This window comes from Penicillium antarcticum (assembly GCF_028974205.1).
Source record: "Penicillium antarcticum strain IBT 31339 chromosome Unknown utg000005l_segment0_segment0, whole genome shotgun sequence".
Taxonomy (NCBI): Eukaryota; Fungi; Ascomycota; class Eurotiomycetes; order Eurotiales; family Aspergillaceae; genus Penicillium; species Penicillium antarcticum.
This window is the reverse complement of record NW_026695303.1, coordinates 88,833-102,664: the sequence shown is the minus strand read 5'-3', so window position 1 is coordinate 102,664 and position 13,832 is coordinate 88,833. Positions and strand designations below refer to the sequence as shown.

Below are 13,832 nucleotides of genomic sequence, written 5' to 3'. Positions count from 1 at the left end.
GCCACTTTGTTTCTAGCTGGGAACATTTAGGAGAATTATTCAGACACATCTTGATCATAGATCAGCACTTGATACTGTTGATCTTAGCCTTCAGATGTCTCTTCTACCACTAGAAAGCCTATTTTCAGGAGCATGGAAGTGAGCTTAAACCTAGTGATTTCGTTTCGTTCTGCAGAACGGTTGCAACATATGCTACTCATAAGCCAGAAAAGATGAGAAATGATATGATCCACAGCCGTCCTGCCATCAAAAATGATAGTCAAGGTGTGACAAAATATCAGTTGACGCCCAAAAAACTATCTCCAGGCCTCGGGTGACATCGGAGTGGTATGTAGGGGCACTCAGCGTCATATGATCGTTGGCCTTCTACAGTATATGCAAACCACCTAATAGACAGTCTGCAACTCTGAGAAATACTCGGACCAACATATGATCGCTTGAACGACCCCTCTGCGCAGGATTGCATAGTTCCGGATCAGGTGATGCGATCAGATAAGATCGCATCAGCTGATAGTCTCCGCTCTCCGCACCTTGCCCCGTTTGCAGACCCTTCTTCTCTTCTCTTTTGCTCTGTGATCTCTGCTTTGATGCTCACATATCTGCCCAGACCTGGATTTTTGTCATGATGGTGTCCAGTTCGGCCGCTTTCCTCACCGGCGTTCTCGCCCTCATTTCACCCCTCACGGTCAACGGCTTTGTCCTCCCCACCTCGGATACCATTCAGGCTTTCCTAGGACAAGCAGAAAGCTCGGTTCCCAGCCAAAGTGCTGTGTCTGCTGAAGATGAAGGCATTCTTACCCGCCCATCGTGGTTCACCTCGACTTTGATGGCCCGCCGCCTTCTCGCGTTGGCTCCCTCTGGCGTCATCACCACCAACTTCCCCCACTCGATCCCTCCCTCCGCACATGCTCCCTCCGACCTTGCTGGTCTGTCTATTGGACTTCGCGAATATATCGCCGACTGTGAGGGCTCCCTGCCCCCCCATCTGTCGCACGACGACAGCGGTGATCCAACGGTCCTTGGGCTCCGTATTGGAACGACATTCAGGAATATCGCTGCAGGGTCGAACCTCAGTCTTCAGCTAGACTGGTGGGATCACCTTGATGATGCAGGCCCTGTTTATCCCGGTCTGCCCTTGAGCCCTGCTGCTCTGCCTCGCGTTACCCTCTTTGGATATCTGGATATCCTCCCGGCCCCCCTTCCCGATGACGCAGCCGCCGCCCTTGAGAAATGTTTCTTGGAGCCTCATCCTGATGCTAAGGTCTGGCTTCCTGGTGCTTCTTATTCACCTCATGCCAGTTTCTGGGCGCGGTTGGTTGTGACCCATGTATATTGGATCGGTGGCTTCGGGGACGTGCAGCAGATTGGGTGGATGAATGTTACAGAGTGGAAGGGGATCCGACCACATGGCAGTGTAGAGGGCGTAGGCGACGGTCGAGGATGGCAAGATGTGCGCTTGCCAGGAGAGAAGCACTGAGATAGCGATGATAAATTGACAGTCCTTGAACATGACAACATAGGCTATCACGATAATACACGAGAACAATATGAATATATCTCAGGGTCTAAGCGAAGATATCCAAATCGCCACTTTAGCCTCACCTCATTCGCTCGTCTTATCATTAAGCTTATCTGCTTATCAAGTGTACTTCTGCCATTTTCTCGGGGTTGTCCGGGGTTCGCAGGGATAAAAGGATCCTATCATCTTCCTTGCTTTTGTTTCTTACATCTGTCTCAGATCTAGGGAGCTGGTTCTTCCCCCTCATCTATACATGAAGCTCAACATGCGCCTCCCCAGACCCTCGAGACCCCATCTACGGGTCTCGCAGACCGAGTCTGCCTTTGCGATGGGTAATGCTCGGTGGACAAATAGTGATCTGGATCCAATTCCGAAAGACCGTCGCAAATGGGGAGTCTCCAGTCTTATAGGTATTCACGCCCTTGACGCAGACTCCGGTCAAGGCTAATGACGTCTTCCAGCATATTGGATTTCGGACGCGTTTAACGCAGCGACATGGCAATTTGCGAGTAGTATTATCGCCGTCGGTCTGACCTACCGGGAAGCTCTGGGCATTGTCGCATTGTCCTTCTTTATTATGTCCTTTGTTATCGCCGCCAACGGTGCTGTTGGCGCCATATACCACGTACCCTTTCCGGTTATTGCTCGTGCCAGCTGGGGCTTCTGGGGCTCATATATTGCTATCATTTCACGGGTTATCCTTGCTATTTTCTGGTTTGCTATCCAGAATGTCAATGGGGGAAATGCTGTTCGGGTGATGATCGGTGCCATCTGGCCGAGTTACTTGGATCTTCCAAACGACATCCCTGAATCGCAGGGTATTACCACTAACGGCATGGTTTCATTCTTCATCTTCTGGTTGATTCAGGTTCCATTCCTGTTAATGCATCCAAACAAGCTGCGCTGGCTGTTCACCATCAAGTCGGTACTCGTTCCGATCGCCTGGATTGCCATTTTGATCTGGGCATTCGTCGCTGAAAAGGGTGGCGGTGGTGTTTTCGCAAAGCAGAGCTCATCTGTTTCTGGATCAAAGTATAGCTGGCTATTCTTGGCCAATATGACTTCGGTGTTGGGGAACTATGCCACCCTGAGCGTCAACCAGGTGAGTTCCTGCATTCTGCAACTATAACTATATATCGACTAACAAACACTCTCTACAGTCTGACTTCTCTCGTTACTCTCGCGTCAGTCCCAAGTGGCAGCTCCTTTATGTCCCGATGCTACCGATCGTATTCACCTTCATCTCCTTTATTGGAATTGCTGCATCATCTGCCGGCCAATCCCACTATAATCTCGACTCTATTCCTTGGGATCCAACAGTACTGATTAGCTACTGGCCTAATCGTGCCTGTCGATTCTTTGGTGCATTTTCTTTTGCACTAGCATCCCTCGGAGTCAACATCTCTGCCAACTCTCTTTCCGCTGCTAATGACTTCACCGCACTCGCACCACAGTATATCAACATCCGACGTGGGCAAATCCTCTGTGCCTTGTTGTCTTGGTGCCTTGTTCCGTGGAAGATCCTCGAGTCCGCAGGAAACTTCCTTACTTTCATGTCTGCCTATGCTATCTTCCTCGGCCCCATTGCTTCTATCATGCTATTCGACTTCTGGGTTATCAACCGCCGCCGATACGATTCTCTTGCTCTCTACCAACATTGGAATCCAATTTACCGGTATACCTTCTCTCTCGCGGGTAAGAGTATCTCCGGAGTGAATTGGCGAGCTGTCGTGGCTTTCCTGGTGGGTGTTGTACCCAGTATTCCGGGCTTGATCAATGCTGTCAATGCTCATATTGATGTTGGGGTTGGTGAACATCCGTATGAGTTTGGATGGCTACTTGGCTTTGTTGCCACAACTATTGTCTATGTAGGCCTTTCATGGCTCTTCCCTGCCCGCGAAGCTCAGATTGATCGCGCTATCTTACCCGACGAAATCTACGATGAGAGAGGCATGGTGGTGGAAGGGGTGGAAACGGATGATTCAGATAGAAAAGAAGCAGTCCCAAACGCACATGAGAAGCGGATGGATGTGGAAAAGGCTACATAGCTTTTGGTATATTAATTCCATGGTTTATAATGCGAGGACTATTTGTGTCTTCGATATGAAATATTATTGTCGTTTGCATTTGCATTTATTTTGCTTCATCAAGACCAAGCTTTGATGGTATCACTGTAATCGGACCGGTCTATCAAGGTTCATCGAGGTTACGATGAGCGAAGTGATATGCATGTGTCGCCGGAGCTGCCTCGAGGATCAAACCCAATGGCCGTGGCGACGGAACACGCCGATGCGTTTCGTGCGCTGTAATCGTGGCTGCGAGGGCCGGCTCTAGAAGGGGAAAAACCATGCGGTGTCGGTGCCAAATCGGATCCAGGCCGAGGGCTCTCGGTCCCCCGAGCCAAAGTTTGTGCGAATGAGGCCTTTGGTCATACCATTTTAGTGGTTGAAGTTGCGTTTGCCACATGGAATTCTGTTGAAAATTCCTTTCATGGCCCTGGTCCGTACGCAATGGCTTCTTTCAATACCTTGGTCACGCTAGATGATGCACGACCCATCTCGCCACCCTCTTCTCTGGCACCCTTGAGACCGCGCTCCATTGCCGGATGGAAACGGGCGGAGAACACGCGGTATCGATCCTCACGTGTCTCGTACATTTCACCTTCCTCATCACGTGGCTGACCAAACAGGTTCAAATATGCATAAGGAGCAGACGAGTCTGAGATCATGTGTTGACCTGTCTGGCAAAGTGGGAAAGGCCATGCAGAGCTCTCTTCGTCCTCGGACATGTCACTATCGGCATTGCCGGTCGAAGGCTTTCCGATACCCGCATCCAAAAAGTCCGCCAGAGCCCCAAGCACTTTGACCATAGGTCTACCCTGGTTCCCGGACTTTCCAAAGGAAGCACGGTTGGATGACCAGCGTGAAGATTCTTCCGTGTGCCAGCCTAGTACGGACAGGAAACAATTGAGTGTCTTGATCCAGCCTCCGGCGCAAGAAACTGTTTGTTCTCCGGCCGCTTCGACCAGCCATGACAGAATTTCCACAGCGGAGACACGGATGTCCGCTGCAAGATGGGTCATACCCGCGCGAACATATGGGAGAAGTTGTGCGACATGATCCTCCACATCGCCCCGCGGCAGGGTCTTCAAGAGCTTCAGAAGTTGCGTCCGAACACTGGTCGTTCCATCGAGAATGAGTGGAAGCAGAGACGGTAGAATGACGCTAACAGGTTGTGGGAGTGGTGAGTCCACTGGCCGAGAGGCGATTGTGGTCGTCAGATATGCGAGCGAGTCACGGCGCTGGCTGTCGGATTTGGCGGAGAGGAGAGAGAGGTTATGGGTGAATTGGGTATTTGAAGATGGGGCGGCAAGGTGAAGGGATTGTTGGGTGAGAACAATTGCTGCTAATTGTCAGTAAAGCGATTTCCATTAGACAGTATTACTACATACACTTTGATCGGAAACTTGTGTCTGTGTAGTTTTCGGGCTTCGCTTTGGTTTTGCCGACCTTGAGTTTGGGTTTCTGCGGAGGTTAGCAAGCCCATGGAATCAATGGTCGCCTAATCTTACCTGGAAGTCCTTCTGCTTCTCCTTCTTTCTTTTAGCGCTGGAACCCATGGCTGTGTCTGTTGAGTAAAGTCGAAACGCCGTCGATGCTTTTTTTTGCTGCGGTTATCACACGTGATTTATCAATTGGTGCCCCAGGCAGAAGACTGCCTAAAGGGGAAGTATATTGACAGCCACATATATCGTCGGTGCTCAATATAGGAATTTTGAGATGAAACACATGTAAATCAGGGATTACAGATGGCAGGCATGTTATGTTGTATGGGTGGGATATAATCCCAATACCCATACTGCGATCCAACGCGCCAATGGAAACAACATCGACATAAGCCGGAAGACTAACTCTTCCTCCTACACATCCCTCTCCTCGTATTATTATAATTTTCTTGTCCCTAAATAACTCTACCAGGTAGTGGCTGCCTTCAACGAGAGACAAGGAGAGACCCAATTCCTGACTCGCGCGCAACTTCCGTCATGGGCCCACGCCAGCCCGTTCATCCTTTCCGACCATCGACCGCAGAGCCGCTCGGGGATCCGCTCGCTCGCCAGCTGGACCTACTGCCACAAAGAGCCTGCCAATATATACTCACACCTGGTGTCCGGGCTATTGCTGATTCTGGTAGTTGAAAGCCTTGGAGTACTCACACCATGCAGGATGTCCAATATAGAGCTCTTTGTGACTGGTTGTTCTCATTGTCGGCTCTTTGTCAACCGAGATTATTTTTGTCTGCTCTTGCTTCCTCAGATAAAGTCCTTGTTGTTTCGAACAGATAAGAGACGACTGAAATTAGGAGTACTCTCATTCCTAAAGCCCAAACCTACAATCAGTTCTCATTCGAGCCTCTCCAGCTTTATTCAAACATTTCATACCAGCAGACTGCCTCCGAAATCATGTGTTTCTTGTGTACTCGCATCTGCAACAACCCTCTTGCTCCTACACCCCCACCCCCCGAGAGCCAAGTAGCATGTGACACCTATTGTGCCATGTTCAAAGAAATTATACAGTGTGGTGCTGACCACATCAGATATGAGAAAGCGAACCAACATAAGAAGTTCACCGAAGTTCTAGCTCAGCTCCCTCCTATGCTGCAATATATCGAGAAGCTTGGATTGGAAATGTCTTCACGAGACCCACACTGTCGACGTGTCACTGAAAAGTCGCAGTCTTTCTTTAGGGCTGAATTCCGGAAGAAACTCAACGATGTCTCAAGTGTGTTGGCTCAAGCGAATGAAAGAATCGATTCGTGTCCTAACGAGATGACTGCCGACCTGCTGGATGATATCGAACGGTCTTTGTTCTTTTAGTGGTATATTACTATGAAACATGGTAGATCATCTATTGAATATGCAGCAAACATTCAACCTCAGCCATGATTATAGTCGAAACCTTCAATATTGGCACTTAGTATTGAAGGATAGCACTTTATAGCGTCGTCTAATAAACCACTCTATATTCCTATATCATTCTTTTCTGCTCACTTCGAATATCGTATGAAAAGACTTGCCTTCTACTGACATCAGTCTCAGCTTCCCGGAAATAAGACCGGGACTATATGAACTCCACGTCATACTGATGAACCACTTTGTAACCTCAAGCTAATATTATATCTCTAGTATTCTTAAAACTGTGCTGTAGTGAATCAGCTACTTTAACCACCATCAATATGGCTGGAATGGCAGTAAGGTGAATGGATCTGCATGGGTTGTAGCAACGCTGACAATTCGTGGTCTACAGGGTGATATCGCAAGCACAGATGGTCAGCTGCACTCCACTTAATTTTGCAAAATTCCATTGACACACTGTAGAGGCACCTGAGCACCTCACTACAAAGGCAAATACTACAGATACTGCCGCCGGTCGCGTCGATAAGTCTGCTAGCTATGCACGCGAGAAGATTGCCTACCAGTTGCAACCAGGTATGCTCCTCTCAGCGAGACTGGAAGTGAAGGCCTGCGTTGAGCCTGGCTAACCCGTATTCTGTTCTACAGGAGACACAAAGGCCACATCTCGTCATATATCGGATACTCCCGACAGTATATGGCAGTTCCGGGAGGACAATGCGAGAGAGGTGCCTGACCATGGGGTGGGGGTGGAGAAGAACCAGACTATGCTACAATCTGCACAAGAGACCGTGGCCAAGGCTCTCGGGGGAGGCTCGCGGGGTGCCGATTAAATTGAATCAGCTTGAGGATTGGTTCTGTTGAGTAGATGGACAAGTCTACAAGTCCCTGGATACCTGGCAATCATCTCAAACAGACAAGTAACCTGAGATTCACCCTCCTACGGATGCCGAAAAGTAGAAATCATTATATAAATCGAGAAAAACGATTGAGTAAAATCATAATCATATTGATACCAGGTCTAGAAAGAATATCGCGCAAGAACAACGAGACCCATTAATCAAAGCCTGCTCAGCAGCGCAATAAAACCAGGAGTAAATAACAAATAAACAGAGACGAGAGAGATGCGCACTTCTGCCGGCTCCGAGCTGCAAATAGACAAAAAAAACCCAAAAAAAAGACAAAACCAGTAAAAAGAAACAAGGAGAAAAGGAAAAAAGAAAAAGGCAGCTCGGGTTCCGGACAGACGCGATTGTATCAATCAAATCATCAAAAAGCACACGTAACATAGGATGATCAGGAAAGGCATGAGAGAGCATAGAGAGAACCACGCAAGACGACCGCCGGGGACATTAGTCGTGTCATACGTGAGATTAGGGGAGTGTGGGCCAGGCCCATCACACATCGGTAAATTGGCATAAAGGAAAAGAAAAGTAGTGCGCCGCCTACAGACTCATTGTGAGCCACTCCCACTCCTGGCTTGCGCCCTGGCCACCAGCAATACTGTGATTGGCCGGGTTGGCGGCAGCAGGGGCTATCGCCGGGGCCAAAGGCACGACCTTCGATCGGCTGGTGGGAGCAGTCGACTTGGGACTTTCTTCTGCGTCCGGTTCCGACCCGGTCGGTGCCTTTTCGAGTCGGCGTTGCCGTCTGGGAGCCACCTGCACGCCAGCACGGGCTTGGGCCACCCCCGCAGGGGGGCCAGACTTGGGTGGAGCAGCTGCAATAGGTACAACACCGGGTTTCCCCATTCCGCTCGATCCGGAAATCGAGGGTGGTGATTCTGAGGTGTTGATGCGCGATGAAATCGATGAAGATGGAGCATGCTGAATGGAGTTCTTGCGCGAAGACTTCTTGGACGATCGAGAAGTACCAACAGCAAGCGTGTTGGCACTGCTACGGTTGCGCTTTTTGATAACATCCGTCTTGAGCGATAGTGGCCGCACGACGCCGTGGAGTTTTAGGAACAAGCCACAGGCATTGCAAAGCGGCTGACCTTCGGGATTGCGTCTCCATAGAGGGGTGGTCTGGGTGAAACAGTTGGTGCAGGTGGTTGGTCCGGCATTCGGGTCGCCGTTCTTCGATCCACCAGGACTGGCCGGTCGCGATGGTACTGCACTGCTGAGGCCGGACTCAGGAGGGGTGTTGGGAGAGGGGTGGTTTGTTGGGGGACCGCTCGCCGAGCCATTCAAGCTTTGGCGAAGCAGTGCAGCAGCATTGGGCGTGGACGCAGTCCGCGGGACCTTGCCATAACGACGAGGATCCTGGTCTCGGTTGCGCACATCGCTCACTGAAGCGGCAGATCCATGCCCACGTCCAAGGCTTCCCTGGTGCCACTCGCGGGGTCCATCGATCATATCGGTGGAGCCGATCGTGACGTGCTTACGGTGCTGAGCACTGAAACCTGGCAGGGACTGAACTGATCCAGGGAATCCTCCATCCCACTGGAGACCACCGTTCATATCACCAGCCTCATCCATAGAGGCAAAGTCATTGGGCATAGCAATGCCCCCCCGTTCAAAGTTACCATCATCGTCCTCGTTGTCGGAGTCTCCACCAAAGGTGAACATGCTGCTAGCGGGCGCGGTCGTAGAATACTCGCCAGAACCAAGCACCTGCGATGGGTTGACATGCTGCGGCTGCGGCACGGAAAATCCAGACACGTGCGATGGAGCCGATGGTCCAGTGACTGCGCTGCCTGGCTGTGACTCGCCGTTAGACACATTGTACATATAGCGAGGCTGCAACGACGCTGACAGGTTGGACGATCGTTGCTGCAGATAGCTGGGGATGCGGCGCTGGTTGTGAGGCTCAGCGGAGGGGGCCTCGGAGAAGAACATCGACTGCTCCCCTTCATAGATCGGCTGCGGGGTTGAAACCGCGGACTGGTATCCAGAAGGCGGAGGCGAGAAGAATTCGGTCGAGTTGAGAGATGAGGCAAGCGGGGTCTGAGCATACAAGTTGGAAAAGGGGTTGCCTGAAGTCATGGGGGAGTCTGAAGGCGAGAATGTAAAGTGCTGCTGATAGGGACCGGCCGAGCTCATCCCATGTTCTTCACCAATGCCAAAGGTGTCCAGCCCGTAGGGGAGGCCAGAGGGAGTATGCTGGTGCCTGCGCGAGCTCAGTGACCCATTCGCTGGAATGGCAAATGGGGATGGCTGGTCAAGCGAGTAGTCGGGAAGCGCGGCTGACAGTTCCGAGTGCTGCGACATCATGGCATTGGACACTGGAGGAACATGGGGGGAGGCTTCTGCGGGGCGCTTTCGGGTCGGTGCAGTCAGACCGTTCAAGAACTGGCGCTCGTCGACGCTTGTCTTGCGGACTCGTCGGGGGACGTAACCAAACTCGGAATTGGTTCGCTGCTCCTGGGGAGGGTGGGGGAATGAGGCGGCGACCGATGGGTCCATCATGGCATGATCCTTGCGGGATTTGATAGGGATTCCCGTGGGCGTCGCAGTGAAGTTTCGTTCGGTAGGCGGGTGGGAGGATTGTTCAGGGGAGTCGAAGGGAATAATGAAGTCATCCAGGTTCATGGGATCTGGGGTTGCATCAAGGTTCATCGCATGCGAAGGGTTCGAGTCAGCAGTGGATGCTCGGTCGGACAAGCGCATCTGCGCGATGCCGCTCGCTGTCGGGCTCTGGATCTCTCCACTGTGCCGGAAGGAGTCAGTCCTGACTTGTAGAGATACGTAGAGATACGCAGGAATTGCTTACCGAGCCATTTGCTCTCGCTCCTTGCGCTTTAGATTCATGGCCATCATCCGCCATGTGAGATTCTCCATGCGCTCTGCGTTTGGTAATTGGGACTTGGTGCGGGTGTAGAGTTTCCAGATCTGGGCAGCGAGCGGATCTTTCTTTTGCATCTCATCGGGACTGTCGCCTCGGCCGTTGGTCCATTCGGGAAAGATGGAGTCACCGAGGACACCGTCGTTCACATTGGAGGAGTTAGACGGAGAGAACGGAGAGTCGAAAGAGAAGTCGTCGGACATCATGTGGGAGTCCTCGAACCCAGGAAAAGCCATGGGTTGGGATGGGCGGGCTCCTCCGTGCCCACCATGTATCCCCTCCATAATCGATGGAGAGGAAGAGAGGGGGAGGGGAATGATTCGAATAAAAGCGGCGGGGGTGGTCAAGCGGTGGGTTGAATTGAAATTCCCCCGTACCCGCCGTAAACGAGACCCTTGCCGGAAGTTGATCGGATGCAGCCAAGCGAGACGATTGGCGTCAGCCAACTACCGGGGTTAGGATATAGTATCAGATTTAGCATGAAAAGACAAGAGTCGTGGAGGGGGGGCTAGACCCTCCAGACGCTCATGCCCAGAGGATAAATAAGGAAATAGAAGGGGCCTCGTGAATGAGGCGAGTTGATGGAGGAGGAGGAGAGAGAGAGGAATTGGAGGTTGAGTTCAGTGTGGGAGACGGAAACGGATGACTACACACGGGCCACGGGGCAACGTCCGATACAAAAACTACTTCAAGTCTGGATATCAGAGTGAAATGGAAAATAAGAAAGAATGGGAATCGAAGTAGAGGTGAATAGGATATGTCTAAATGTCTGCACTCGTAAATACCTAACCTAGTATTACCTCCGTACGGCAAATGACCGATATACGGACATGATTCATGCGCCACTCCCGTCTGCTTAATAGCTGATTACTTTTTGCCCTCTGTCGTGCGTCTGGGGATTCCTCCACGAATCAGCGCCGCTGGCTGCCTTTTTTTTTCGGGTCTAGAATGCCCTTCTGTATACCTCGCACGGCCCCAAGTATGCCTCCATTACGGAGTGCTGGCAAATCTATCATCGGCCCGAGTCTCTTTCCTGCTAGACTCCAAAAACTAATGTACTTGCCCGACCCTCTCCTGAGAGTCGGGACTGGTCGAAACGCAGGTACACTATATCGTCCATGGTTGGAGATTCGGACATAAGCTCGGGATTGGAACTCGCAGAGATATCAAGTACCTTAGCGTCTCCGGAGCGTGTCCAGATGAAGGCCAAGTGGGTACTGTTCGTTGCCGGTGGAGACGACAGTGTAGAGGATCTTGCAGTCCTGAAGGCCTGATTTGGGAGTGAAAGGTCTGTAATGAAATGCCATATGCTTGACTGGTTCACATTGAGGCAGACAATGCGGTCTCCCACACCAAGCGGCGTAACAGAAGCCCCCGAAAGTACAATCAGATTTGACATGAAGTATATCAGTCCATGCACTGGGGCGGGGCGGAGGGCCACGGATGGAGCCCGAGAGATAAGCAACGTTCTACTGAGCTGTTTGGCCGTTCCCTCTCTCTCTTCCTCTTTTTCGTCTTGTTTTTCTGCTTGTTTTTTTTTTTTTTGTTTTTTGTTTTTGTTTTTGTTTTCTTTGGCCCAGTGGTCTTTCTTGTCATTTGTAAACTCATTTGTAGGCACATATACTCTGATTTAAGAGAAAAGCCACCGAGTGAATCGGAGTGAAGACTCACCGAGAAGAGATTCCTATATTACCCGAGGTCGGTATCGCCGACGTATGACGCAAAAATACAGCAGGTCTCGTCACGGCGTTTCCCTCTCTGCCTCAGAGCCAAGCCGTATCTCATCGCGGGGGTTTAATATCCCCCCTTCGCCACCCAAGACCGGTTAAAACCCATGTGGAGGGAATCCCAGTATAGTACCGTGTCGTACCTCTGTCAGCCAAATCGGGGAATCCAAAGATAAGCCGTCAACGGTCATTGGCGTAATGCAGCATAGTCACCGATAGACTGCAGATCGGTGGAACTGCACCTTATCTCGTCCCCCAAACTCTCGCTTCAAATCTTATGAAATGCCTTCTCCTAAGGGATTAGGTCTCACCCGGACCATTCCGCTTGTGGCGTCACTGCTTCTGACTCGTACTTTTGTGAATCTTTGCCTTGGCCGTTGCCTCCCACTTAAGGGGGAGGGCAAGTCTTTTTTCTGTATTATCTTTTTTCTTTTCCTTTTCTGTGCGGTTCCTGCGGTTATGTAGAAAATCGGAAATCTTCAGGTATTGATAGGTTCCAGAGGATTGCCCGAGAGAGTGGTGAAATTGACAGGTGAAATTGACAGGTGAAATTGGCGATTTGGCGAAATTGGCGAAATGGGCGAACCTGACAGAAACTCATGTCTTGATTGACTCTGATCTTTAGGGAATGCACCACTATATATACACCTCTGGTCTCAATTTTGATAAGAAGCTCTCACGAGAACCAACAGGGACCAGCCAGCATATCTCGCTCAGATAAGACCCCTGGGAACTTCATTGGACCTGTCGCCGTCTACACCGCCATTGCGACTCTGCTATCTCCAGATTTCAACCCCAGAATTTGTGTTTCCCATCGGCTCTCCGGGTGATCCGCCCCATAGGCGGATCCAGTGGCGTCAACATGTCAGATCAGTGGACAATGAGCTTATCTTTTGGGCGGTTGAAGAGATAGTTGGAGTTATGACTGATCCTGGGCGAGTCATTCCTGGCCGTGCTGATCCTGAGATTGGTTGATTCTCAGTTATCACTTCCCCCGGAGATGTTCGAATCTGCTCTATCTACCCCCTATCATCTGGAGACCTGTATCTCCAGATTATCTACAGAGTATCTACAAATCTATGCTATCTCATATCTTCGTCATAACCGACTTCCCCTTTCTCTCTCCTATGCACTTCTGCCTCTTCGACTGAGACTTCTGTGCGCCTTGAGGGCTTCGGGCAGCCACTGTCCTCGCCTAATCCCCTCTTGCATGTGAGACATGGAAGTCAAATGATCATAGGGAAGATCACCTCTCCCTGTGTTGGCTTGCGGTGATTTGATCGAGCAATTCAAGCCTTGCATTTGCGATATATGCTTATTCGGATTAATGTTCTGCAATCTATTATTGGTGGCCACGCAAGGGTGCATCTCACAGACACACAGCATCACTGGAAGTGGGAACTTCATATATCATATGTACCACCCGACCCAAAGCAACGGATAGAATACAACACTCGAGTCGAAATCACATGAACCAGATGAAAATATGCAAGTTGCTGAAGTAGATGTGTAAATGTATACGGCAACTGAGGCACGTGTCTGGCATCCGGGACCTCAACCAGATCTCAAAATAGTTTTGTCATCGCAGCAATAGAATGGATATCCAATTGCAGGATTATCTACTCCATCCACCAGTTTTGTACCCTTGCAACCCAATCAAGTGGAAGAATAAAGTATAGGGCCATGAAGTTATGGAATATATATGTATATCAATCGCATAGCAAAAGGGGGAATAGAAAAGAAAACAAAGTCTATGGGAGAAACCAAAACAAAACCCTTCCAAGATGTATAAGGAAACTCACTCCCCCAAATACCACCGGCTAGAAAAAGATGCCTCCCCCCCATCCCCAATAAAACCAAGTCGAAAATGCCATAAACACGAAAAAGAAAG

The 13,832-nt window shown here is 50.5% G+C and overlaps 6 protein-coding genes across 6 annotated transcripts; 4 read left to right on the top strand and 2 right to left on the bottom strand.

The window, feature by feature from the left end:
- Positions 1-622: 622 nt before the first annotated feature.
- Positions 623-1,477, top strand: N7508_004695 (uncharacterized protein; the record flags this gene model as incomplete). The annotated part of the gene is made up of 1 exon (XM_058462761.1): positions 623-1,477. The coding sequence occupies one exon, from the start codon at positions 623-625 to the stop codon at positions 1,475-1,477; it is 855 nt and encodes a 284-aa protein (XP_058319239.1).
- A 307-nt stretch (positions 1,478-1,784) lies between these two features.
- Positions 1,785-3,567, top strand: N7508_004694 (nucleobase cation symporter-1 family protein; the record flags this gene model as incomplete). The annotated part of the gene is made up of 3 exons (XM_058462760.1): positions 1,785-1,929; positions 1,981-2,621; positions 2,680-3,567. The coding sequence occupies 3 exons, from the start codon at positions 1,785-1,787 to the stop codon at positions 3,565-3,567; spliced, it is 1,674 nt and encodes a 557-aa protein (XP_058319238.1).
- A 440-nt stretch (positions 3,568-4,007) lies between these two features.
- N7508_004693 (IPI1/TEX10 family protein) lies at positions 4,008-5,138 on the bottom strand (the record flags this gene model as incomplete). Its single annotated transcript, XM_058462759.1, has 3 exons — positions 4,008-4,921; positions 4,971-5,043; positions 5,091-5,138. 3 exons carry the CDS (start codon positions 5,136-5,138, stop codon positions 4,008-4,010), a joined length of 1,035 nt encoding a protein of 344 aa, XP_058319237.1.
- An 840-nt stretch (positions 5,139-5,978) lies between these two features.
- Positions 5,979-6,392, top strand: N7508_004692 (uncharacterized protein; the record flags this gene model as incomplete). The annotated part of the gene is made up of 1 exon (XM_058462758.1): positions 5,979-6,392. One exon carries the CDS (start codon positions 5,979-5,981, stop codon positions 6,390-6,392), a length of 414 nt encoding a protein of 137 aa, XP_058319236.1.
- A 359-nt stretch (positions 6,393-6,751) lies between these two features.
- N7508_004691 (uncharacterized protein) lies at positions 6,752-7,261 on the top strand (the record flags this gene model as incomplete). Its single annotated transcript, XM_058462757.1, has 4 exons — positions 6,752-6,766; positions 6,823-6,844; positions 6,894-7,004; positions 7,077-7,261. The coding sequence occupies 4 exons, from the start codon at positions 6,752-6,754 to the stop codon at positions 7,259-7,261; spliced, it is 333 nt and encodes a 110-aa protein (XP_058319235.1).
- A 612-nt stretch (positions 7,262-7,873) lies between these two features.
- On the bottom strand, positions 7,874-10,498 carry N7508_004690 (uncharacterized protein; the record flags this gene model as incomplete). The annotated part of the gene is made up of 2 exons (XM_058462756.1): positions 7,874-10,079; positions 10,143-10,498. The coding sequence occupies 2 exons, from the start codon at positions 10,496-10,498 to the stop codon at positions 7,874-7,876; spliced, it is 2,562 nt and encodes an 853-aa protein (XP_058319234.1).
- Positions 10,499-13,832: the final 3,334 nt, after the last annotated feature.